Genomic DNA, 22636 nt, shown 5'->3' with positions numbered 1-22636 from the left:
ATGACAAGCTAAAAAATGATCTTGATGACAAAAACTAATGCAAAATCTATGATTCATTTTCATTGACGATACAAGAAGAGACGAGACAAGACAAGACGTGATGAAAATGTTGGTGGTGGACTATTAGACATTGAAAGCCGAGAACAGCTGTGCTTGCAATTATCTTCAAATGCCGTACGATGGTCAGGCTGGTAAACTCCAGTATATAGTCTGAGCCAGGATGTTTTGCTAGCCAGCAAAAACACTTACACCGGAGCAGTGTCAGCCGTTGATGTGAGTTTTGAGCTGTAGTGCAGCAGTAAATAATCAGCCGTATGTTTGTGACTGTGGATAGAGGAGCTGTTGAATGGATTTGTAGAGTTTGTTTGTTGCAGCAGTGGCTGTTAGCAGTTAGCTCAGCTCGTTAGCTGCTGGATGGCAGCGAAGCAAGCGGCAGCTGGCTGCCAGACTTCACGGCTGATCCCCATAGACTCCACTCAGTCCGGACTCGAGAAGGTTTATGGGTTGATGTTGTCTGACAGGTAGGTAGGACAGGTAGGAGGCATGGTTATCTGTGAGTGTAGCTGTGCTTTGAGTAAACAGTCTCATGTCAGCTGAGTTTTCCTAGAGCTGAAAGTTTTGTTTTAATCACCAACTCTGTGAGAGGACATGAGTTTAAACCTCCAGACAAACATTGCAGATTACGAAAGAATTTAGACTTTAATTAAGTTATTTTTCTGCTTCTTAACTAATTCTAATGAGATCACTAAGTCAGAGTTTACAATAAACCAAATCCTAGTCCTGTCAGATTTTGTTATTTGTGGTGTCAAAGTTTTGAGAGCGTAAATAGAGACATATTAAGCTTTTCAAATGATGATCAAATCAGTAAGTGTGTCCTCATAAATCACCCCTTAAACCTGTCAAACACTGCTGGCGAGTTTGTAAGCATGCAGAAATTATTTGTAGTTGTAAAAAATTGCCTAAATGAAATCTTTTCTACAACCTGTCACCTCGATTCTAATTTCTGATACATGAATTAGCCTAACTGGATTAGTTTAAAGATTAAAAAAAAAAAAAACATACAGAAAACATAATGACTAAAAGTTGACTAAAATGTTTTAAATTTTTGTCGACTACAACTAGACTTAAACTATGAAGGTTAAAAATGACTAAAATCTGACTAAAACTAATAAGCATTTTCGTCTCAACTCTAATTAAATCTAAAATAGCTGTCAACATTAACACTGGTTGACCATCATTATCATATCGTCACCACTTGTAGCTCGCATGCATAGCAATGACCGTCAGGGCACTGTGGTTATGGAATATATACAATATATTTCATGGTTTAGGAAGCAACCAAATTCAGAGTAGATGCATTCAAGGTAGTTTTGAGCAGCAAATGGGGGATTTTTATACATTACATAGAGCTCCTCTTTAACAAATGCCTCCAGCACCAGCTCTTCATTAACAATTTTTTTCAGTTCCATGTTAGGAGGTCTTGCTAATGCCTCTGTGGCCTTTTCACCCTCACTGCCATGTTCTAAGTGGCACGTAGTCTCTTGCAACTGTTTTGAATGGACTTTATGAAAACCATTGTAACCGTGAAAACAATAGCAAAGTATCTAAAAGGGCCTCTGAATGGGAATGTCTTCATTCAATAAACAGCTGAACAATAAAACACCATGTAATTTCCCTAGTTTCTGTTTTCCACAGAATAAATATTTCTCTGTCTTTGCGCAAGTTAGCCAATGGGTGGGAGTGCCAATAAAAGAATATTTAATTTTTTCATTTGTCTTTCTTCATTTTAAGCTTTTCTTTGTACTGTTTTGTAGCTGCATGGATTGTTATCGGCTATATAATTTTTTTTTGTTCCATTTTCATTGAAATCTTTTACTAATTCTTACATTCCCATTTATGTAGAGTGTGCCACCCCTCTCTGCTCCCGACCATTTGTTTCTCATCTTTCTCTCAGTGCATCAACTGGATTTCCTCTTCCTTCATCCACTATACGTCTCTGTTAAACGCCTGTCCCTCAATCTTTCCACTTGTTCTCTGTTTCTCTGCATAAACCCCCCCCACCCACCCCCACCACCCTGCCCAAAGGCCAACGCCCCCCACCCCCACCCCAGACAGCTGTCTCACCGCAGCACAGAGCTACGATGTGACACCGTGCTATAAATATGAGCACACATAGACACACAAACACATACACACACATGCACACACACACTATAAATACCATCTCTGTGCAAAACACACTGCTGCAGTATAAATATTTAAGTATAAATGTGTAATGAATTTATTGATATGTTGCCCATGCCAGCAGGCACTGTTTTGAGCCGCAGAGTGGTGAACCAGTGTGGTGGGATTGAAGTGGTGCTGAGGGATTGTGGGAACGCATGTTCCGAGTTAGGCAGCTGACCAATCGGTGGGCTGGAAGCTGGAAGCCGCATCACAGAAAGAGCTACTGATCAGTACCAGTCTTCATAGCCATCCATCTCCCTGTTTTGCTCTTTCTCGCCCTTTCTCATTTTTCGCTTTCTTACTTTCTTTCTTTCTTTATCTCTCTTTTTTCTTTCTTTCTTTCTTGTTTCTTTCCCACTGCTATCAATTCTGATTCTTCATGTGTCTTTTTTCCTCCCTCTTTCTCTATCCTTTTTACTTTCGATTCCTTTCATTCAGCCATACACTCATTTTCTGCTTCCATCTATCTCACTTAATTTTTCTCTCACTGATGGCCTCTCTCTGTCTTTACCCCTAAATCAGTCTTTTTCCTTCACACTTCCTCAAGCTGAAATTCTATAATTGATAGTTGCACACAAGCCTGTGTGTGATTTATGAATGGGGATGTGAAAATATCTGCAAAATGAGAGGAAATCATCTCTTGAGCATATTTTCCCCACAGCTCCACCCAGAACTGTAATAAACAGGATTTCTGCTAAGCAAGCAACAAGTGATTCAAGACGTGTGGACGTCAGCTAACTGATTCTGAAAACCTTCTTCATAATTGCATGAGAAATATCAGTCTTACTTGACAGTGATAGCATACAGTTCAAATGATTCTATCAACCAGATAAACTCGCATCACAGATGTAAGAGTGGAGTTATTATTGAACGGTTGCTGAGAAGGCTCATTATGCTGATGTACTGACACTACTGGAAACTGTTTAGTCATTAAAACTAATCTCTAAATTAAAACTGATGAGCATGTTTTTTGTGTTGTACAGATGTGGATGCACTTCTTTGAATGTGTAACAATGTGCTCCTGAACAAAACCTGCTCTCACACTAGACACTGTGGCTATTGTGGTCTTGGTTTTATTGGGAGTAGCCAGTATCACTTCCTTTGGATAAGGATCTCGATTAACGCTGTTGTTTGTTCAATAAAATTGTTCCAATGTCCCATTTTCCTTCCTCAGTAGTAGCTGTTCCACTGTGGTAACCATTTGCCTCATGGGAAAGTGAATTCTATAAATACCTTTCTGTGTAACAAGTGCTGTGAAAAGATTTTGTTTTAGTTCAAAATTAGCAAAAGAGCCATAGTTTGGATAGAAAACGATTAAACAGGATCGATTACATTTGTATTAGACTAATCTGTCCTACAATTACACATAAGTAGATGAGTTTTTGCAGTATCTTTTTTAGTTGCAGACAGGGCATTAAGAGTTGCAAACAGAACAAAACTTTAATGTTGCTTCAAAGGAAACCACGGCAGATGTGTTTTCTCCCCAGAATAACATGTTGATGGCAACAGATGTTAAAATATTCTATCCAGAGACTTTGTGGGATTGTTATCCATTGAATGGCACTGGCCATGACATTTGAATCTGCAAAGATGCACTCGCAGATAAAAAGAGCTTCTGTTGAATTTTCAAGTGTATATAGATTGGATGTAAGTGTACACCACATGGTTCTCCTGACCATTATCACTGTGATTTAGGGTTCTTGATGCAGGTGGTTTTGGCATTAACATCAGCAGCTGAAGGCTGTGTGCCACAGGCATGAATGAAATAATGAATGGGCCTAAAGGGCACAAGCTTAGGAGCCCAAAAATTGGCCTGCACCTGTTAAATGTCTCTCAAATTAACAGGTACCGACCAGGAAGAGACTCAAAATGACCACAAAGAGACACAAACGACCAGAAAGATATGCAAAAGGAACTGCAAAGAGAAACATAATAACTATAAAACAGACAAATCCAGAACAAAGAGACACAAAACAACCGCACAGAAATACAAAACAACCACAGGGGGACACAAAAAATGGTTTAAAAAGCGACATAAAACGACCAAAAAAGACACAAAATTCCTTCAGTGAGACACAGAATTACTTCAAATAGACCTAAACAACTACAAATAGACACAGTATTACCTCACAAGCACGAAATTACTTCAAAGAGGCACAAAATTACCTCAAAGAGACCCAGGCAGCTACAAAAGAAACAAAACAACCACAAAAAGATGCATAACGACTACAAAGAGACGCAAACCACCAACAAATTTGTGTGTCTTGCTCTTATTTAGGAGAGGTGGTTGGCCCTTTGCATTTCTGTGCCTAAGTGCCCATTGTCAGGAGTCAATAAAGATTGTGAAGGTGTGCCGTGCTGTGTGGGACGGGGCCGACATTTTACGAGGTTCATAATCTGTTGCTTCTGTTACCAGAGTGAATGCACTCAATCCAAAACCTGAGATAATTTAATGTGCGTGAGTGGAGGTAGTGCATTAGCGTAGGTAAACTGGCCCTGGGTTGTCAAGTCATATGGATCTATGTTGTTCATCATGTTTAGTATTTCCAAATACCTTTGCTTGACCACTGTAGCAGGCACAATTAATATGGTGCATACCTCAAGAGATGGCACCCCTCACCAAAATATTTAACAAGGCATGACATCAGCCCCATAAGCCCTTTTACAACAGAGATTGCACTATAGAGTCGCTACCATGTGCCCTCTTTATGCAGCCTTTGCATTTTTACATAGAACTAAACATTGGCGGCGTCATTTAACTCCATGGTATGATTTTAGACAGCATGCTGGCATCACGGAAGCATAAGAGGCGGGACGGGCATGACGTAACAATACAGCATCTGCCTCTAGTTTGACATATACCCTACGCTTCAGCAGTGCTTTATAAGCAATAACAATGGCATTAACATGGCAATAATAGTCTTTATCGTCTCTGTTAGTTGGCAGCTGATCTTGTCCTCTGCTCGGAGGGTAAGGAGCTCCCAGATCACATTGTTTTCCTAATTTAGGGACATTTTTTGCCACTGTCCTCCTCCCTTGAGTTAGCCGCTAACTGCTACTTTTAAAATCTCCAGGCAGTGGGTTGCACGCATAAAACAGCGTCCAAGCATTACACCCCTGTGGCCCATGATCCCATCCTGCCCGCTGTCCCGTTTATACAGACAGCATTTCAGTGCTGTTACCAGAGATGGGACCAAGTCACACATGTGCAAGTCTCAAGTAAGTCTCAAGTCTTAACCTTCAAGTCTCAAGTAAGTCCCAAGTCATTTTTTCTCGGGCAAGTCAAGTCAAGTCGAGTCACAGGTTATGTCAAGTCAAGTCAAGTCCTGTAATAGGTCAAGTCCAAGTCAAGTCACCTTATTATTGTAATTTTACCTGGAGAATCTGATCTTAGCTATATATACACCTCATTAACTCAGCTGTTAACCCAAATCAACTGCATATGCTGTTTTTAACTAAAAGTTACTTCATTTTAAAATCTTATTTATTTCATGTACTGTTTTAACATATTTATTCCATTTTAAATTATATTTACTTACTTTGCTAAGTTTTAAACCCATATTTATGTCATGATCTGTTTTTAAGCAATATCTACTTTGTTTACTAGTGTTTTAGCATGTAATAATTACTCAATTTTAAAACCATTACTTCATTTAGTCCATCTCAAACAGTATTCACTCAACTTTACAACCTAAGTTACTTGGGTTACTCAGTTTTAACCAAATTTTAGGTGACTTCATCGCTGCAATGTTCTCTTTGCAAGGACGACCCCCATGCGCGCGCGCACACACACACACACACACACACACACACACACACACACACACACATACACACTAACCAAGGCAGCGGCCAAAATCACCCATTTAGCTCATTTAACCCTGTGTTGCTCGTTCATAAAATGTACAGCTGGTCTTGTGATGAACCGGTCAGAATGTTCGCTCACGTTTTCTGGGGTTAATGTTAGCAAATAAATTAGAAAACAAGTTCCACCAAACCGACCACCCCCTGTTACTACCTCTGCTGTCAGCTTAAAGGCGAGACAACTCTGTACCTCCTTCCTTGACCTTACCCTTAATACAGAACAGTGAGGCGAAATAACAGCATGAAATTCCCCCCTGGAAGAGGCAGTTAAAAAGGGGTTAAACTGTCTGTTGGTTTGCTGTTTATTTCTGGTGCTAATGTAGATGAGAGGTGTGGTATCTTCTACACCCTGGACAGTCTGGATTTAAAGCAGGTCACCTACCTGAGATAACCTTCTCTGTGGTGTCAGTGGTGCTGCACACTACCAGAGCAAACTCATTCTCCTCTGTCCTCATACTCCTGGGTCTGTCTGCTGTGTTAGTGATATGGTTAATAACCTGATTATGATTATGAGCCTCCACTCTTGAAGGGTGAGGTGTCTCAGCCTCTGATGAGCTGCTCCTGCCAGGTGACATAAAGAGCAATAGTGTCTGAAACATGCAGCCTGGGCCCCCAATCTTCTCCCTGTACACTAGAACAATTAGTTTTGCCATGCACTTACATGGCTTCTCCAACCACTGCTATGCTGATGACACCCAGCTATTCCTATCATTCTACCATCTGACAACCCGGTGGAGCCATGCATTAACGCTTACCTTGCAACCCTTTTTAGACTGAGTATATGTTCAAGGGAAGGGAACATCAAGACCTGTCCATGACAGTCACATTATGAGGGCCAAGCACAGATGGGGGAAGCTTCTGGGGCTCCGACCACAAGTGTTTTCTCAAAAGCACCAAATCATCAACTTTGTGTCACTTAGCTAATGCCCATACTGTTTATTCTACTATAAATGTCCTTCTGTTGGCCCCTATATATTCAATCCAGAGTATTTAAGATCAAATTTACTTGTTGGGGATCCTTGATTTGCAATCAAAGCAGCCCAAATTATTATACTATGGATTTAAATGGAGACGTTTTGTCAGATAGTGAACTCTAATCCAGCCTAGCATAACAAAAGTAGGTTTCAAGATGAATAATGCTGTTTGTGCCAAATTTGTACCCTTCATATGTTATGCAACTTAAACATAGCAACAGGAAAACTGAACATTAGTCATTCTCAGCATTTGTTGTGTAATGGTTTCAGAATAATGAAGACAGTTCGAGGAATATTAGATACAAAATAGTATGTAGGCTTTACAGATTTTTAGGCATTCTATTACCTCAAATGGCTTGAAAAATACTCGAGGTTTGGGCTGACATGGTCCCTGGGACCAGGTCTCCAGGATCTAAGATGTCCACGGAGGATCCTAAAGTGTTCATCTTAATCAAGGTTCTTCTTTGTACAGGCCCCAGAGTGACCCACTGTAGTCAGGACAATGGGCTTATTGCCTTGTTTCTTACAAAATAAAGTAAAACTCTAAGCACAGTCTTGGTTCTTGGTCCTGTTGAGGCTGAGTCCAATTCTTGTAAGTTGCTTTGGACAAAAGCTCCTGCCAAATTAATGAATGAAATGTAATGGAAACATAATAGTTGCGCATAGAGATTTTGCTTTGACTACATTATAAATAAATGGGGGCAATTAGGGAGGAGACGGTAAAGGAGTTTTCTGATTACTTACACATCTCCATGTACTATTAAATGTGACTTTCTGCTCCTCTCTCATTTTCCCTCCTAACTTTCTGTTCTCCCTCACTTTCCTCACACCTTCCTGTTGTGTTTACATCCTCCCGCTCCACTCAACCGACTCTTCCTGTCATCCCACTTACCCTCCCCTGACCTCCTCTCCCCTCATCCGTGGACTCTCTCCCTTCTCATCTCTCGTCAACTCTCCCTCTCTATGTCCCTCCCTGCGTTCTTTCAAAGCCACGTCCCTCTGTCCTTCCTCCAGCTCCACTCATCAGAGGTCACTGTTGTTTTCCTCTGATTCCGGTTAGCATGTCTGTATGTAATCCCTGTGTGTATGTGAGTGTGTGTGTGTGCATGTCAGTGTGTAAAAGTAAATTGACTCAACATTGTTTTCATATCCTTCCACCTCTTCGTTAGCCCATTTTCTTGTTTACCTTTGAGCACCCTGGGTAATCATATTGTCACAGCCTATTTCAGGGTGTCCACTCAACCTCTGTGGTTCCACTTCTCTGCCTCACTTGTGCTTTTCCACCCTGCTCTTTTACTCACGACTCCACTTTACTTTCTTCTCCCCTTTCTGAATTTACCTGCCTGTCTTTTTCTATCCTCCTTTCCTCTTTGCTTGTTGTTTGCCTCTCTCCATTTCTCTCCATCTCTCATTCCTCCCTCTCTCTTTCTCACTTGCCCTCCTCCCCTTTCGCTTTCTCTCCCTCTTTCTGCCCAAAGTTCTGCAGCCCAGCTGGCATGGTTTTCTAGTGGTGTAGTAAAATATAAATATAATAAGGACGTTTTTGAGCTGGTGAATCCATTCTGAGCAGAGAAACATCACCACAGAGCCCACAGATGTGGCACACACTCAGGAGAGAGAGAGAGAGAGAGAGAAGGAGAGGGACGGAGAGAGGGAGGAGAAAAAAATCCCTCATTTGACATGGAGAGAGTACAGCAGGAGCACTGACTGCATTATTGTTGGCATTACCCAGCTACTGGACTTGTTATTAGGATACTCCGTACAAATTTGACTCAAGTCTTCGTCAACAATCTTCAAGCAAGTCTCCAATCTTCTGAGTCTCACTCAGCCCTCAAGTTGTATTTTAAGACTCATCTTTGAAAGGAAAAACGATCCACATGTAATTAATAAATATGCCAAGAAGTGCAATTATGAGGAAATTCAATGACTCTCTGGAATAGAAATTTGATTTCTCAGTCGCAAATGCATTTAGTCTCTTACATTGGTGTCACTACTCAATTATGGTTAGAAAAACCATAATCTCAGTTTTTTTGTCACTGCTGAATGCCCAAATTGTTTCAAAATGGCCATGTTAGGAAAACAACTACATTATTTAAAGCTATAGCTGTTGCATTCTGTTCTTTTCTATTCAATGATGAACAAAAATATTCTGAGAAGCAGTGTATGTCCGTGCACATTTAAGTGAGCGTGGTTATAGTAATGCATTTTTACAATGAAATACTGCAAGCGTTACTGTACGCTGCATTTCTGTTTGTGTTTGAGAACCTGTGGCTGCGGCTACCTGCGTGCTTGTGCATTTTTACGTGTATGTGCGTGCGTGTGTGCTTCCGTCTCAGTGCATATGTGTTTAGTGTCAGAGCACAGTGTACTTGAGTCCCCTGGGCAGCTCTTTGTTTGCTTTAGCCATGCGGTGGCTAGCCTAGCCCGCTAACTCCAAGACACATTTAGCCTGTGCTCCACTTTTATATCACCCTGCTTTTATTTTCCTTCTGTCTGCTCTCTGACCAAACACGCTGCACTGAGCTGGCCTTTAGCAAGACTAGTACCGGTGCCACTCTCAACCATTGATAGACAGTTTTGGTCATTGTGGTTTTCGCTTGCTGCCGTGTTAGCTGCTAAACTGCTCGCACTGGCCAAGTGGCACTCCCTGCCAAAAATGTATGTCGAAATGTGTGAAGGCTACAGTTAAGTGAAGCACATCCAGGAAGTTTTATCTCCTTGTCTTGGTAGATTAAGGCTTACAAGGTTTCAGACACAACCACTCTGATGCTTAGAAGGCTGGTGTATAAAAAAAAAACGGAGTGTTAGGTGTTTATTGTGGTCTGGGGTTGGATGCTGGAGTGTGTGGAGGGACAGAAGGAGGAGGAGAAGGAGGAAGAGGGATGGTGGTTTTAGCCACCAGCTGTTGTTACCTTGAGCATAACGTCCTTTAACCCCCATTACAGCGAATCACCGCAAGCCACAAACACGCTAGCTTCCACTGACTGCAAAACAACCAAAACTCACTTGTTTACCAGCTAATGTGCCATGTATTCACTCTCTCTTACTCATTCAACCCCCTTTCCCATATTTCTTTTATCAACTCCCTAAATCACATCTTGCGCCCTCATTTCCCCATATGTTCTCTTCAACCCCTTTGTACAAATCTCCCACCCTCTCTCATTATCTCTCTGTCTGTCTGTATCATCCTTTTTCTCATGCTCCCCATCTCTGTCTCTTCATCTACTTCTTAGCATTTCCTTTCATCTGTGTCTTCCTCCTTTTGCCCCACTCAGAGCCTTTGTTGGTTAGGGCCCCGGGTATGCGTGGGTAACCCCGGTGCCCATGTAAAGGCCCTTAGCTGTGGACTCATAGAGCCCCAGTGCCAGGAGATGAAAGCAGAGAGAGATTCTGGGGCTGGCACCCATCTCCTTCTGTCCTGCCACCAGTGGCCTCTTATTTCACAGAGAAAATTAATAACTGTAACAAACATCAATGAGAGAGGGCCTGATGCTCGGTTGGCTTGTCGGCTGGCCTGGTGTATGTGTGTGTATCTGTTAGCATGTGAGTGTGCACTGCTGGGATATGTGTGTTTTTGCTCGTGTGTTCGTGGGCTTGCACATGTATGTGCATGCGTGTTTGAGCTCATACCTTACCAGGACCAGTATGTGAAACATTGCAGCAGTGGTGAAATAGGCTAAGAGAAATAGTGCAAGACAGATCTTGACAGGTTGATGAATACTAACAGAGGAAGAAGATTTTTGGTGGGATGTGGGGTGTCAGGCTCCACTGGTTTGGTCTGATCAGACTGTTGACTGTTTGAAAGGCCATGATGTCCTTTCTTGAGGCAAAGAGGAACTGAAAGACGGATGGATGAAGGGAGGGATGGATGGGAGAATGTGACCACTTCTGAAGCATTGTCGACAGCCATGCTGAATAGGCAGCGGGCCTGCCTGGAGCCACGCCCGTATTTATGATCTTCAAAGGAAGGATGACACACACGCACTCACGCACAGCCACAAAATGTTGATAGTTACAGGAAAACATATGCTTGTGCAAACGTGGGTACACACAGATTTGCATATAGATTTCTCCTCACGCTGCACACAGACAAACTTTTGCACACATGTGAAACTATCAGCAGTCACGTACTACATGTGAAGGGACACAGCAGCTCTGCAGTTGTGTCTCTAAACTGAAATGCCATCTGTATAGCTGTTCAAATGGTAAATGCACTTACGCAGCTCTGTTAACCTGAAAATGATGCATGGACTCTAGTGCTGTCTACATTGTGTTGATATGCAGACATGCACGCTCAGACTGTGGATATCTTTGGTGATGATCTCCATTTATTCCTGACAACTCTGACAGCAAGAGGTAAAATCTAAATCCTCCATCAATTTCGACCACATAACTCGAGCCCCTCTCCCATTGAGTACAACAGCAAGAGGGCGGGAAATATGTTACATTCATTTCAGTACAATAAAACACAGAAAACACACCTGACAGCAAAAGATAAAAACAAAATCCTCCATCAATTACAAGCATATAACTTGTGCCCCTACATAATTAAGTGACACAGGAATATGTTAGCATATTATACAGTAAGTTTAGGCTGAAAAATGGACTTATAAACAGCGCTAAAACACGGAAATTACTATGAGAGCAATGTTGCTTACCTCTCCCATGGACAACAACAGCAAAAGGGTAGACACCCCTTTATAGGTGAGGTACCCCCAAAGGTGAACATAGGGTATCAAACGTTCCACATATTAACTATGGAGGCCTATGTGTGTTAGGTAATAACAACTGAAACAACCACCAACTCTTAACAGAATAGTCTGATATTCAAAATAAAAAGATAAGCTCGGTCTCTTTCTTGCAGATTTAGATCAGATTAGATCAAGCCATTCACATGTCTGTCAGTATCAAGCTACCACCAACACCTTGTTAGCTTAGCTTAGCATGAAGACTGGAAAGGGGGAAATAAAGAGCCTGGCTCTGTGTGAAGATAAGAAAATCCACCTACCAAATGCCTCTAAAGTTCACTAATTAACATGCCAGTCAAGTTTGTCTAAATGTAAAAAGAGGGGGCATCATGTGCTTGACTGTTTCTTGGCCTGGAGTAATAACCAGTGGTGTAATGGTAGATGATAGGGTGATGAGGGTGTCCCAGTTGGTAGATGGGTTACCAAGGAGTTAGTGGGTATACTGTATCCCAATGGCTTTTTGGCTGATAGGGTACACTGTAAATAGCAAGAAAAAGAAGTTAGTATACCAAGTTCGGTCTCACTCCAAAATCATCAAAATCTGGCATTGGGCAGTGACTTGCAGCATCAGAAACCAACTAAAAAAGGCATCTTTTAACGTCGGCATGATATGCGGCCAGTTGCCATTATAGTTTAAGGGCGCCCAGTGGCGTCAGGGAGAAACGCTACGGGACAAGGACGAAAGTTGTTGGTTGTTGGTGAATGGGTCCAATAAACACCGACTTTCACCCAAGAGTGCGGTATTTGCCTCCCGTAAGATTCTAATGCCAAATCCTGTTCCTTTTTCCTAAACCTAACCACATGCTTTTGTTGCCTAAACCTAACCATGTGTGTTTGTTGTTGTACTGACGTAGTGCGTTTATTTCCTGTGAAAACAGAAGTGTATCCAGCAGGCAGAACTTGACACGGTGTCCCAAAACATCAACAACCAACGCACCCAGGGTACCTTGCACGTCGTATTTGGACATGGAAAGTCCATGACCAAAACATCAATATGTGATGAGGTCAGAGTGAGAATGTGTTGGTATACCCCATATAGCTGCATATACCCTCCACTACACCACTGGCAATAACTGACGACTTTTCATCATTAAGGTTGGCAGGCAACCAACAACAACTCCAAGAGGCACAACAGCAATTTGTCCTGTATGCCAGTGTTAGTATGGATTAAAGGTTTTGTTAGCTCTGGATAGAACCAGGCTAGATCCCCCTCCTTTCAGTATTTACGCTAAGCTCAGCTAATCTAACCAGCTGCTTGCTATAGCTTTATACAGTGGTACTGATTGATCTTATCGACTGCTTAGCAAGGAAGTGAATCAGCAGATTTCCCAAAACGTCAAAATTTAAGGGACGATGGGCTCTACCACCTGAGGCACTGCCACCCATTGATCTGCAAGGCAACATTTTAGCTTTAAGATGTTACATAAGCTGATCAATGACCATGCCTTCCACACTTTTCCAATAATAGAGCAAGACTTTTGTGACACTTCTACACAAATTTACGAGTATGCCCCTGTATCCCTTGTTACTAAAAAACAACATCAACAACAACAAAAGACAGCAGAAGGGGAGAAATTCCCCTTCTACAATGAGGTGATACTTCATTATCAGAGCATTCCCACCTTACAAAGCTGCAAACAAGGACAGTAAAACACTGACATCTCTATAGGACAGATTTCGATTTCTTTGAATCGGCTCATGTGTTTCCATACTAGGAAAGTTCTAATGAATTTACACAGGTCTCAGTTGATGTTCTATTTCAGCTAAAAGGTAAACACAGCTATAGATGGCTGTTTACTGTGTGTGAATCCCTCTCTTTGCTTTTCTCTGTTCCATCAAGGGACATGAAAAGCGGTTGGTGCAGCAGAAATACTTTATGGTGTTTACACTCACAAATAATAAAACATAAATTGTGGAAACCCTCAGCCTTGTACAGTCCAGTTCATTCAAAGGAGCCTGCCCTGAGAAACAGGGGTGAGACCACTGATTTTCTGCTAGCAAATATTTGAAGAGCTAATTTGGAGGGGTTGGGTTTGCTGGTGTGCAGTGTATGTGAGTGTGAGTGTGTGTGTGTGTGTGTGTGTCAGCCCCACGCAGCCAGCAGCCAGGGTACCAGACAGCCTAAAGTTAATAAATTAAAGATGTCATTTGTCCGTTTTAAAGTTATTAATCTTGTCCCATTAATTAGGACAATTGTCTAGACTAATTGGCGCTGCTGTAAATCAGCAGTCACTCAGGCAGCCAGCCAATCGTAGATTTAGTCAGTCAGCAAGTCAAACAATCTGTGTGACTTTCAGTCAGTTATTCAGCCAATGCTTCAGCTAGTCCACCTGCCAAACATCCAGGAAATCAGACTGTCTCACAGCTAGTAAATTACCCCATTAATAGTCAGGCCAGTCAGCCAATGACCCTTGATCTTCTGGGAAAAAAAAAACATTAGTGGCTGCATACTCCAGGAAATTGATTGGTTTAATTGATTGTGATTGCCTGCTGTTTACAGTCTATAACAAAAAAACAAACGAGGCTGTCAGCATGCAGAGCTGTCAAGGGCACAGACAGACAAAGACAACAACTGGAAATGCGAAGTGGCAGCAATAAAGGGCAAAGCTTATATGTTTGCTGCTTGCCTGCCTGCCAGCAGAGTGTGGACAGGACTCTCCAGTGCGCCCTGTGCCCAGGAGGGGCGGGGTGGGTGGCAGAGTAGGGACAGAGGGAGAGAGGGAGAAGCGAGAGGAGGGCAGGACTGGCAGGGTGCGGTCTGAAGTGGCAACAGATCGTTTTGGATCACTCAAATCCTTCCAATTCAACTGGAAAGCTGCAGCTTGTTGCACGCCGGCCGCATATGGAGAGGAGAAGCTTTCAATCCAGAGAGGGCACCAACCAAACAGCGGGCGAAAGTGGCTGATGTTGTGTGACAGTTTCCCAGAGCGAAAGAAAAGAGAGGGAGAGAAACCACAACACTGCAACTTGGATATCAGTAACCGCTCTCTCTCTTTAACTCTCTCACCCACCAAATCGACTTTGAACCTGTTTGTTTAAATACACGGACTTTACAGCCTGCACACTTACTGTTGATTCTGTAAGGCGGAGGGAGCGAAGTTTCTCAATTTGGGTCCCTTTTTTTGGAGCTGCTAAAAACTTTTTGAATGTCCACATGGTGCCTGGAGGTTCCGACGTGAGCGTCTTTTATCCGAGTTTTTCGGACGTGATGTTGCGACTGTCACGGACGATGGAGTCGGGAAGTGAGCCGGGGAGGTACTGAAGACATCTCTCTCCCCCGGGAGAGTCCTCCCTCCCCCCGGGGCGATGCGGATCTCCTTCCTCCTTCTCACCGCCTCTCTGTGTGCCTTGGTCCTCCTCCTCGCACCTGCCTCGGAGGGCTGCGGGCCGGGGAGGGGGTACGGCAAGAGGCGGCTCCCGAAGAAGCTCATCCCGCTCGCTTACAAGCAATTCAGCCCCAACGTCGCCGAGAAGACCCTGGGAGCCAGCGGGAGACCCGAGGGCAAAATTACGCGCAACTCCGAGCGCTTTAAAGAACTGACGCCGAATTATAACACAGATATTATCTTCAAAGATGAGGAGGACACGGGCGCCGACAGGCTGATGACCCAGGTAAAGAGGGGGATGAATGGAGGGGCATGGATGCAACACTTTCACAGATGCGCCATGCGTATTGTTCCCGGGTGCTACTGCGTAATACCCGCATTGTATTGTCCATTGATTACAGCGATTAAAAATAAATATACAATATCTCAAAGTTTAATTCTGAGCTGACAGCTGACTGCGTGTAGCTGAATGAATTGGATCACTTCAGCCCAGATTGGCCACGCTGTTGCATCCAATTGACTGCCGAGTGTTTGCTGTCAGTTAAATGTTTAAACCAAACTGAGTGATTTCATTGACTTTTCGTCTCACCTCTGGATTTTGCTACCTGACAACCCTAGCTTCTGATAATGCCTTTAAGTATTGCCTACTCCCAAACTAAGCCTCATTTTGTTGAGTAGTCTCAGTCATTCATCTTCATACAGAACAGCTGTCCATCAGGTGCGTAAAGCCACTCATCTGAGGGTCAAACCAAAGTATATGCAGGTTTCATTGAACCAGTCAGTACAGGAGTTATAATCTTAGAGTCATAGCATAGGTTAATGATTATGTGGGCTACAAAGAAGGCATTTCTAACACATTGTGGAACTGAAACAACAAATTTACTCACAGTGCGCCAAAATCTGACTTTTTTTTCTTTTTTTTTTTTTAGTAGGCTAAATTGGGTCATATACAAATTAAATACCTTAATTTAGAATAAGTAAATTACTTCATTCAATGGTGGACATTAATATTACCCGCACAGACAAACCATTGCTTCAAATCAGATCTCAGGATCTGCTGAGAGGCATCTTGACCTCAAGCCTTATGTAAGTAACTTGAAAAGTGCTAAATCATCCCAAGCCAGCACACATGGATAGTTGTGTGTACTTTGACCACTCACCTCTGACATAATTCACTTGACACAGTTATAATAGAGTTATTGTCTTCATTCTTTGTATGCATTTGAAGTGTGTGTGTAGGTCATGCCGTTTGCTTGCTCTCCTTCTCTGAGCTACGCTGTCCCTCTTTCTGTCGCCCTGCTCTCATTCCACCGTCCCCGCCTTAATGTGATGACACTGGTGTCTCTGACTATCTGCTTCAGTAGACACACACAGAGACACACACACACACATACACACACACACACACACACACACACACACACACACTATCAACAATGTGCCTTTTTTTCTCTGAACTTGGGTATCTTTTGCAGACCACATGGCTGTAACCATCCCTTAGACTCATCACACCCAGCTCTTCTCACATCAGCCCTCTTCTCTTCAGTTCTCTACCTCCAGCTTCTCTCTTAGAATTATAAGAACATATTAATTTTGTATTTGCATGATTTGTTTCTAACTCCTTGCCTTCCCTTTCCCTCCCTGTGCCTCTCTTCTAGCGTTGCAAAGACAAGTTAAACTCTTTGGCCATCTCTGTGATGAACATGTGGCCGGGTGTTAAGCTGAGAGTGACCGAAGGCTGGGATGAAGATGGTCACCATTCAGAGGACTCGCTGCACTATGAGGGCCGGGCTGTCGACATCACCACCTCAGACAGGTAGGCATGCAACTGAACACATTATTCAAATAGGTCAGACAAACATTCAAAGTGCTTTAGTCACTTACTCAGTCCATAAGTCACTTAGTCAGGCAGTAGTAATGTGATGAGTCAACCAGTTAGTCAGCGGAATTTGTTTTTGCTGACTCAGATTTGGATTTTGAATGTTTAAATACATTGCATTGTACAGATAAATATGTGGATGTCAGTGGAAAAATGTTTGCATGTTTGGAAAGGTATGGCTTTAATCGAATCACATTTGGAGTTTACGATATCTTTTTGTTCTTTTCATAGGGACAGAAATAAGTACGCCATGTTGGCCCGCTTGGCAGTAGAAGCCGGATTTGACTGGGTCTACTACGAGTCCAAAGCCCACATTCACTGTAGCGTCAAGTCAGGTAAGAAGTGGATATGAGCTCCAGTGTGTGTGTGTTTGTGTTTGTGACCAGCTGTCATTACCACTAATGAGGTTAATGCCTTTGTTGGTGATTCACTAATGGTTTACCTTGCTTTTCAGCGCCACTATCATCAGTCTGTGTGTGTGTGTGTGTGTGTGTGTGTGTGTGTGTGTGTGTGTAGCTTCTTGTGTGTGTGCAGGGCCTACTGGGAGCCAATCAAAGCGAGGTGGTGCACCTGTGCTCTTTGCTGTACTATTCGTAAAATGATCATTCTTTGTATATTCAGCTGTATGATGTGCAGAAAGAGCCAGACATGGATTTGTGCTACATTTAGTAGCAGGACAGTCATCAAGCAATGCATCTGCTGTGTATTTACCGTGATATCTGACTGCATTCCTGTGATATGATTCCAAATTTATTGCAAAACGGAAACAGTCCTTATGCAAACAATACTACATTCCACCTCAAACTATTCTAACTTTGACACATTTTAGAAACCCATTTACCCATGTCTGGTACCACCAGTTATTTGATGCCAAACTACATTCTAGCAGTCCACTGAGGTCAGTAAGCTGTGAGATGATTAACTCTCCCTTTGTCTTGCTGTTGCTTTTCCTTCAGTAGGTTTCTCTCAGATCTCTTATCTAAGTCTTATCACCTCCCGGTCACAGCCCTCCTTCTCTGCAGCCCTCTGGCTTGCAGACATGCACACCTTGGACAAATATTTGGCTGCCTTAAGACTGCTTTTAGACAACCCTCCCACACACACACACACACCTTCACACACACATACTCCCACACATACACACACACACACTGATTTTGCCTTCAGTAGTCCCAAATTTTTCACAGTACGGTATTCATTGTTAGGAGTCAAGCTATTACAATATGCCAGTTCTTGTTCCTTGTTTGGAGCCACAGACAGCGGGCATGTGACTCTGTTTAAAACACAAACTCTGCTGTAATCCAAACAATTCCTAGACCCAGGTCTGAGTCTGTGTACTTTCCTGTTTCTCTGACCCCAGGCCGTGCTCTGACTGCGGTGATACAATCAGCTGGTTATCCATTAGCTCTCGCTGACTGCCTCTTCTTGCCACCTCGTCTCACTGCATCTTAAAGGGCCACCTTATTCTTAATACTCCGCCAAGACCGAGTGTGCATCTCGTGGCATCTGTGGCCTACATGTATGGCATTGTCCCGACAGAGCAGAAGCAGACATGCTGTTCTAATATTACTTGTGTCGTGCTGATGTCACCATGCCAAATTGGGTTTGACATATTAAGTAGAGTAGCAAAATAGACATGCATGCCATGGCAAAGGGAGTGAACTGTCTCCTTTACAGTGAAAACATCTATATGAAAAAATAGCAGAAGAGCTGCTCTTTTACTGATTTTTAAGTTTAAGTGTTTGAAAAGCCTCTGGAAACTTTTTTTTGGAGACAATATAAAGGGTTTCAAGTCACATTCATATTAGTGTAAGTATTGGAGATTGCTTAGAGGGCCACACAAACCTGTTGAATGAAGAAATCATGTATACAGTTTAGAAAAATCAAATGATCAACTGTGGTTGGCGTTAGAAATCCTCATCTGCTGGTAAAAACAATATTTCTGTGTGTGTGTGAGTGAGTTCTAAGAGGAAGAAAAGACAAAGTTTGAATATGAGTCACGTATGTTAACAGTCTCCGGCTGATCCACTGAGATAAAGTTGTCCTTGAGTCAGTGTCAAAGTCTTGCCTGTTTTATAGATCACTCAGTGACCTCAGCCACTGTAGAAGCTGAATCGCTGCAGTGCTGTTGCTCCACTCCAGACAAATCTTCAAACTGTTTCTCTTGATGTTTTGACTCCTCATCCACGCATCATCACCAAAAAATTAAAATAAAACTAAGTTAAATTAAATAATCGTATTTCTCTTTCTTTCATCTCTTCAGAACATTCTGTGGCAGCCAAAACCGGTGGCTGCTTCCCTGGCAATGCTCAGGTTGTCCTCAAGGGTGGGGCTACTAAACAGATGCGTGACCTCCAGCCTGGTGACCACGTCTTGGCCTCCTCAACGACAAATGGTCACGGCCCCCTTCTCTACAGCCCGGTCTTATCCTTCCTGGACCGCCAGCCCAACGTCACAAAGATCTTCTACACCATTGGCACCAACACAGGACTTAATATTACTCTCACCGCCGCTCACCTGATCTTTGTCACAGACTGCACTGGTGGGCTGAGTGAGCCAAAGTGGGGAGAGACAGCTAAAGAGCCACTTCTGGGCTCCGTACAGAGGGGCGGGCCGAGCTGGGAAGCAGGTCTGCGGACAGTTTTTGCCAGTGAGGTCCAGCCGGGACAGTGCGTACTCACATCACAAGGTAAAGCGGGGTCACAAGGAACACTTTCAGTCGTGACCTTTGTAGATGAGCAGAGGAGCACCGGGTTGTACGCCCCACTGACCCAGCATGGCTCCATAGTGGTGAACGGTGTGCTTGCGTCCTGCTATGCTGCTGTGGACAATCACCATTTGGCCCACTGGGTCCTGGCCCCGCTGAGGTTCTTCTACAGCCTGATGAGACCCTCAGAACCGCAGACCAACGGCCTGCACTGGTACCCTTGGCTTCTACAGAGGCTGGGGCAAATGCTGTTGGACGCTGGGCACTTCCACCCCTGGGGGATTGAGCAAGGACATAGATAGGAACGGCAGAGACATGTTTCACACTGATGACTTCATTCACGAACCTGCATTCAGGAGCACCAAAGCACAGATTTAGGGACCACCAAAGAGAGTAGTGAATATTTGTTTTTACCCTACATGCCTGTGTTTGCTGTACTTCACCAAACTTCTTTTTGTAGCACATTTAAATTGTATGAGAGACGAAGAGAAGAGATTGGAAAGAGCTGTGTTATACTTTTGGCAATTTCATATTTTTCCAATCAAAGACAGTTTTGTAAATGTTTGATAGAATACTGAATATCAACAGAAATACTGACATAAGTTCTGCTATGTTCAATTTAAGAGATAAACATCAGTGTCAACATTGTTAAGTTCCACTCAGAGCATCTCAGAGATCAAAATCAAGGACTGAGATTTCGAAACAATAGCTTCCTTTAAAACTAAAACATAGGAAGCAAAGACTGTCAAGTTCCATCATTCCTTTATACTGTATTTACTGTAATCTGTCAACATGTGTGCAGCTTGAGATCACGCCAGGGCTTACTTATAGAGGAAATTTTAACATACAAGGACGCCTTTAGTGAGACATATTTGGAGGCTCCAGAGAAAAGGTTAACGTGAACACATGAAGGACACATTCGAGGAGAAAAGAAGGAAAGACAGAACAGCACAGAGAAACTAGTGACTGAACAAGGTGTGATTTGATGCTCTATATATGTACATAGGTATTTATACAGTTAAGTAATGTTAAAAAGGAAAGAGACACCAAATAACTGTCAGAATCATCACTGCAGTAAGCCCACTGATTCGATACAGAGTCTGTATGTATATTAGAATTAATTTACAAAGTAATATTTAACTGGACAATGGGGGATTAAGTTTTGTGTATTTACTGAAGAAATGTAACAGTTTGCTGATGTTGCATTATAGATTCACACCTGAAAAAGGCTTTGTTGGAAAAACTGTCCAATTGTGTGTGGACTTATGATGCAAGATAGGTGCACAGGGTTGTAATGGCCATGCTGTCAGTCTGTTTTTCCAAGTACGCCATTTGATTTCAGTCAACTCGATTGTCTCAAGGTAATTCATATACACATTTTCATGTTTTTATCAGTTATTTTATTTAAAATGTTTTTTTATGGGGTTTTCAGTTTTCAGGTCAGTGGTATCTAGGGAAGGTATACACAACACTCAGGCTGTATTCAACTACTGTATTACGCAACAGCTATGCATCATATTAAATAACAGATAGCAAATCTCTTTCATGTTGAATAGTAAGTAGCTCTCCTTTGCATGGTCTTTTCTTTGTATTCCACCTATTACCCAGGACGTAAGACCTAGATCGGCAGAGGTACAGACATTTGGGGTTTTGACACTACGGGAAGCAGATGTGAAAGGTGGATGAAGTAATTTGGATAATCGTGTAGTTCGTATCGCCCAAAGTGTTCTTCCAATCGTCACTTACTGAGTATGAAGACTCAGACTTTGCAAGTATCTAGGAACCCCGTGGCGTTATTCTACATGCCTTCTAAAAGATTTGTCACATATGTATATTAAGCTATTGTTGGAGAGACTATTTAAAGATCTATTTTTAGAAAATAATGTAAACTATTATTATTTTCGGCAACTCTGTGCATACGATTTTTATTTGAAACATAAAGTTGTTGTTTTCAAACCAAAACTACTCTGTGCTTTATTTGGTAGCAACATGCATCAAAATTTACTAAAGCCCTATAAGTAATATTTACTGTTTATGTAATAGAGGTGAAAAGGGTAAAATTTCTAACTTCAGTAACAATTATTTACATTAAGAGAATTATGTTTTGTATTACAAGTTTTCTGAAATTTGATGTTTAAATAAGCAAATGAGGCATTATCTAATAAAACGTGCAGATTTGCATACACTTTCAGAACATAAATAATAACACTGGATAACACCAGGTTCAAAATTCTCCAGTTCTTGATGTTCTTGTTTCATTTCGTTGACATTTTGAAGTCAAAGATTTTTACAGAGGGGATTTTGGATATCTCTTTTTATCACTCCAAACCTCTGTTGAAACCTTCAGAAATTAGATAGCAATAAAATTGGAAAGTTTGGCATATTTAAGTGTGACTGAAGAGGAAATTTTCAGCTCAGAGTATAAGAAAGAAAACTCTGTGAGAAAATGGTCTTAAAAAATATTGTAAAATTCAAGACTTTTTAGAGCAAAAATAAGATACTACAGGTGAATAGAGTAAAAAAATAAAATAAAAAAAACAAATTCTTTTTAATTAAATAAAAAAATTCCAGAACACAAATCTAAACTAAGAAAAAAACACCTTAATGTGTTTTTTGAACATTTTCTTCCCACTATCTGAAAGAAGACATGTTATAGAAACATAAAAGCCCAAAATCTCAAAATTGACCGCAGCATGTAAAAGCTATGTTTTCACCTGTCATGTCTGTCCCTGATTTGCATTACGCTTGTTCTGAAAGGCCCTGCTTCTTATTTCTAAATTCAGAAACACTAATGAGTGCTAGTTGGGTTTTGAACATGTGCTGTTAATCATCTGTTGCATGTTATATACATTTAAAGTCATAAAAAAAAACAGTGATCACTGTAACTGGTGATGCATCGCAACAGCTGGAAC

At 42.1% G+C, this 22636-nt stretch overlaps 1 protein-coding gene across 1 annotated transcript; it reads left to right on the top strand.

Moving 5' to 3' along the window:
- The first annotated feature begins 14526 nt into the window (after positions 1–14526).
- On the top strand, positions 14527–21265 carry LOC117249750 (indian hedgehog B protein-like). The gene is made up of 4 exons (XM_078174438.1): positions 14527–15424; positions 16797–16954; positions 17249–17352; positions 19281–21265. Exons 1-4 carry the CDS (start codon positions 15119–15121, stop codon positions 20024–20026), a joined length of 1314 nt encoding a protein of 437 aa, XP_078030564.1. The 5' UTR covers positions 14527–15118; the 3' UTR covers positions 20027–21265.
- Positions 21266–22636: the final 1371 nt, after the last annotated feature.

This window comes from Epinephelus lanceolatus, chromosome 14 (assembly GCF_041903045.1).
Source record: "Epinephelus lanceolatus isolate andai-2023 chromosome 14, ASM4190304v1, whole genome shotgun sequence".
In the NCBI taxonomy this organism is placed as follows: domain Eukaryota; kingdom Metazoa; phylum Chordata; class Actinopteri; order Perciformes; family Serranidae; genus Epinephelus; species Epinephelus lanceolatus.
This window is presented reverse-complemented; position numbering and strand designations above follow the sequence as displayed.

Excerpts from the sequence above, each read along its gene's own strand:
- LOC117249750 (XM_078174438.1), top strand. The coding sequence starts at position 15,119 with ATGCGGATCTCCTTCCTCCTTCTCACCGCCTCTCTGTGTGCCTTGGTC. Across the intron at positions 15,425-16,796 it reads CCGACAGGCTGATGACCCAG|CGTTGCAAAGACAAGTTAAA; the intron begins GTAAAGAGGGGG and ends CCTCTCTTCTAG. Across the intron at positions 16,955-17,248 it reads GACATCACCACCTCAGACAG|GGACAGAAATAAGTACGCCA; the intron begins GTAGGCATGCAA and ends TTCTTTTCATAG.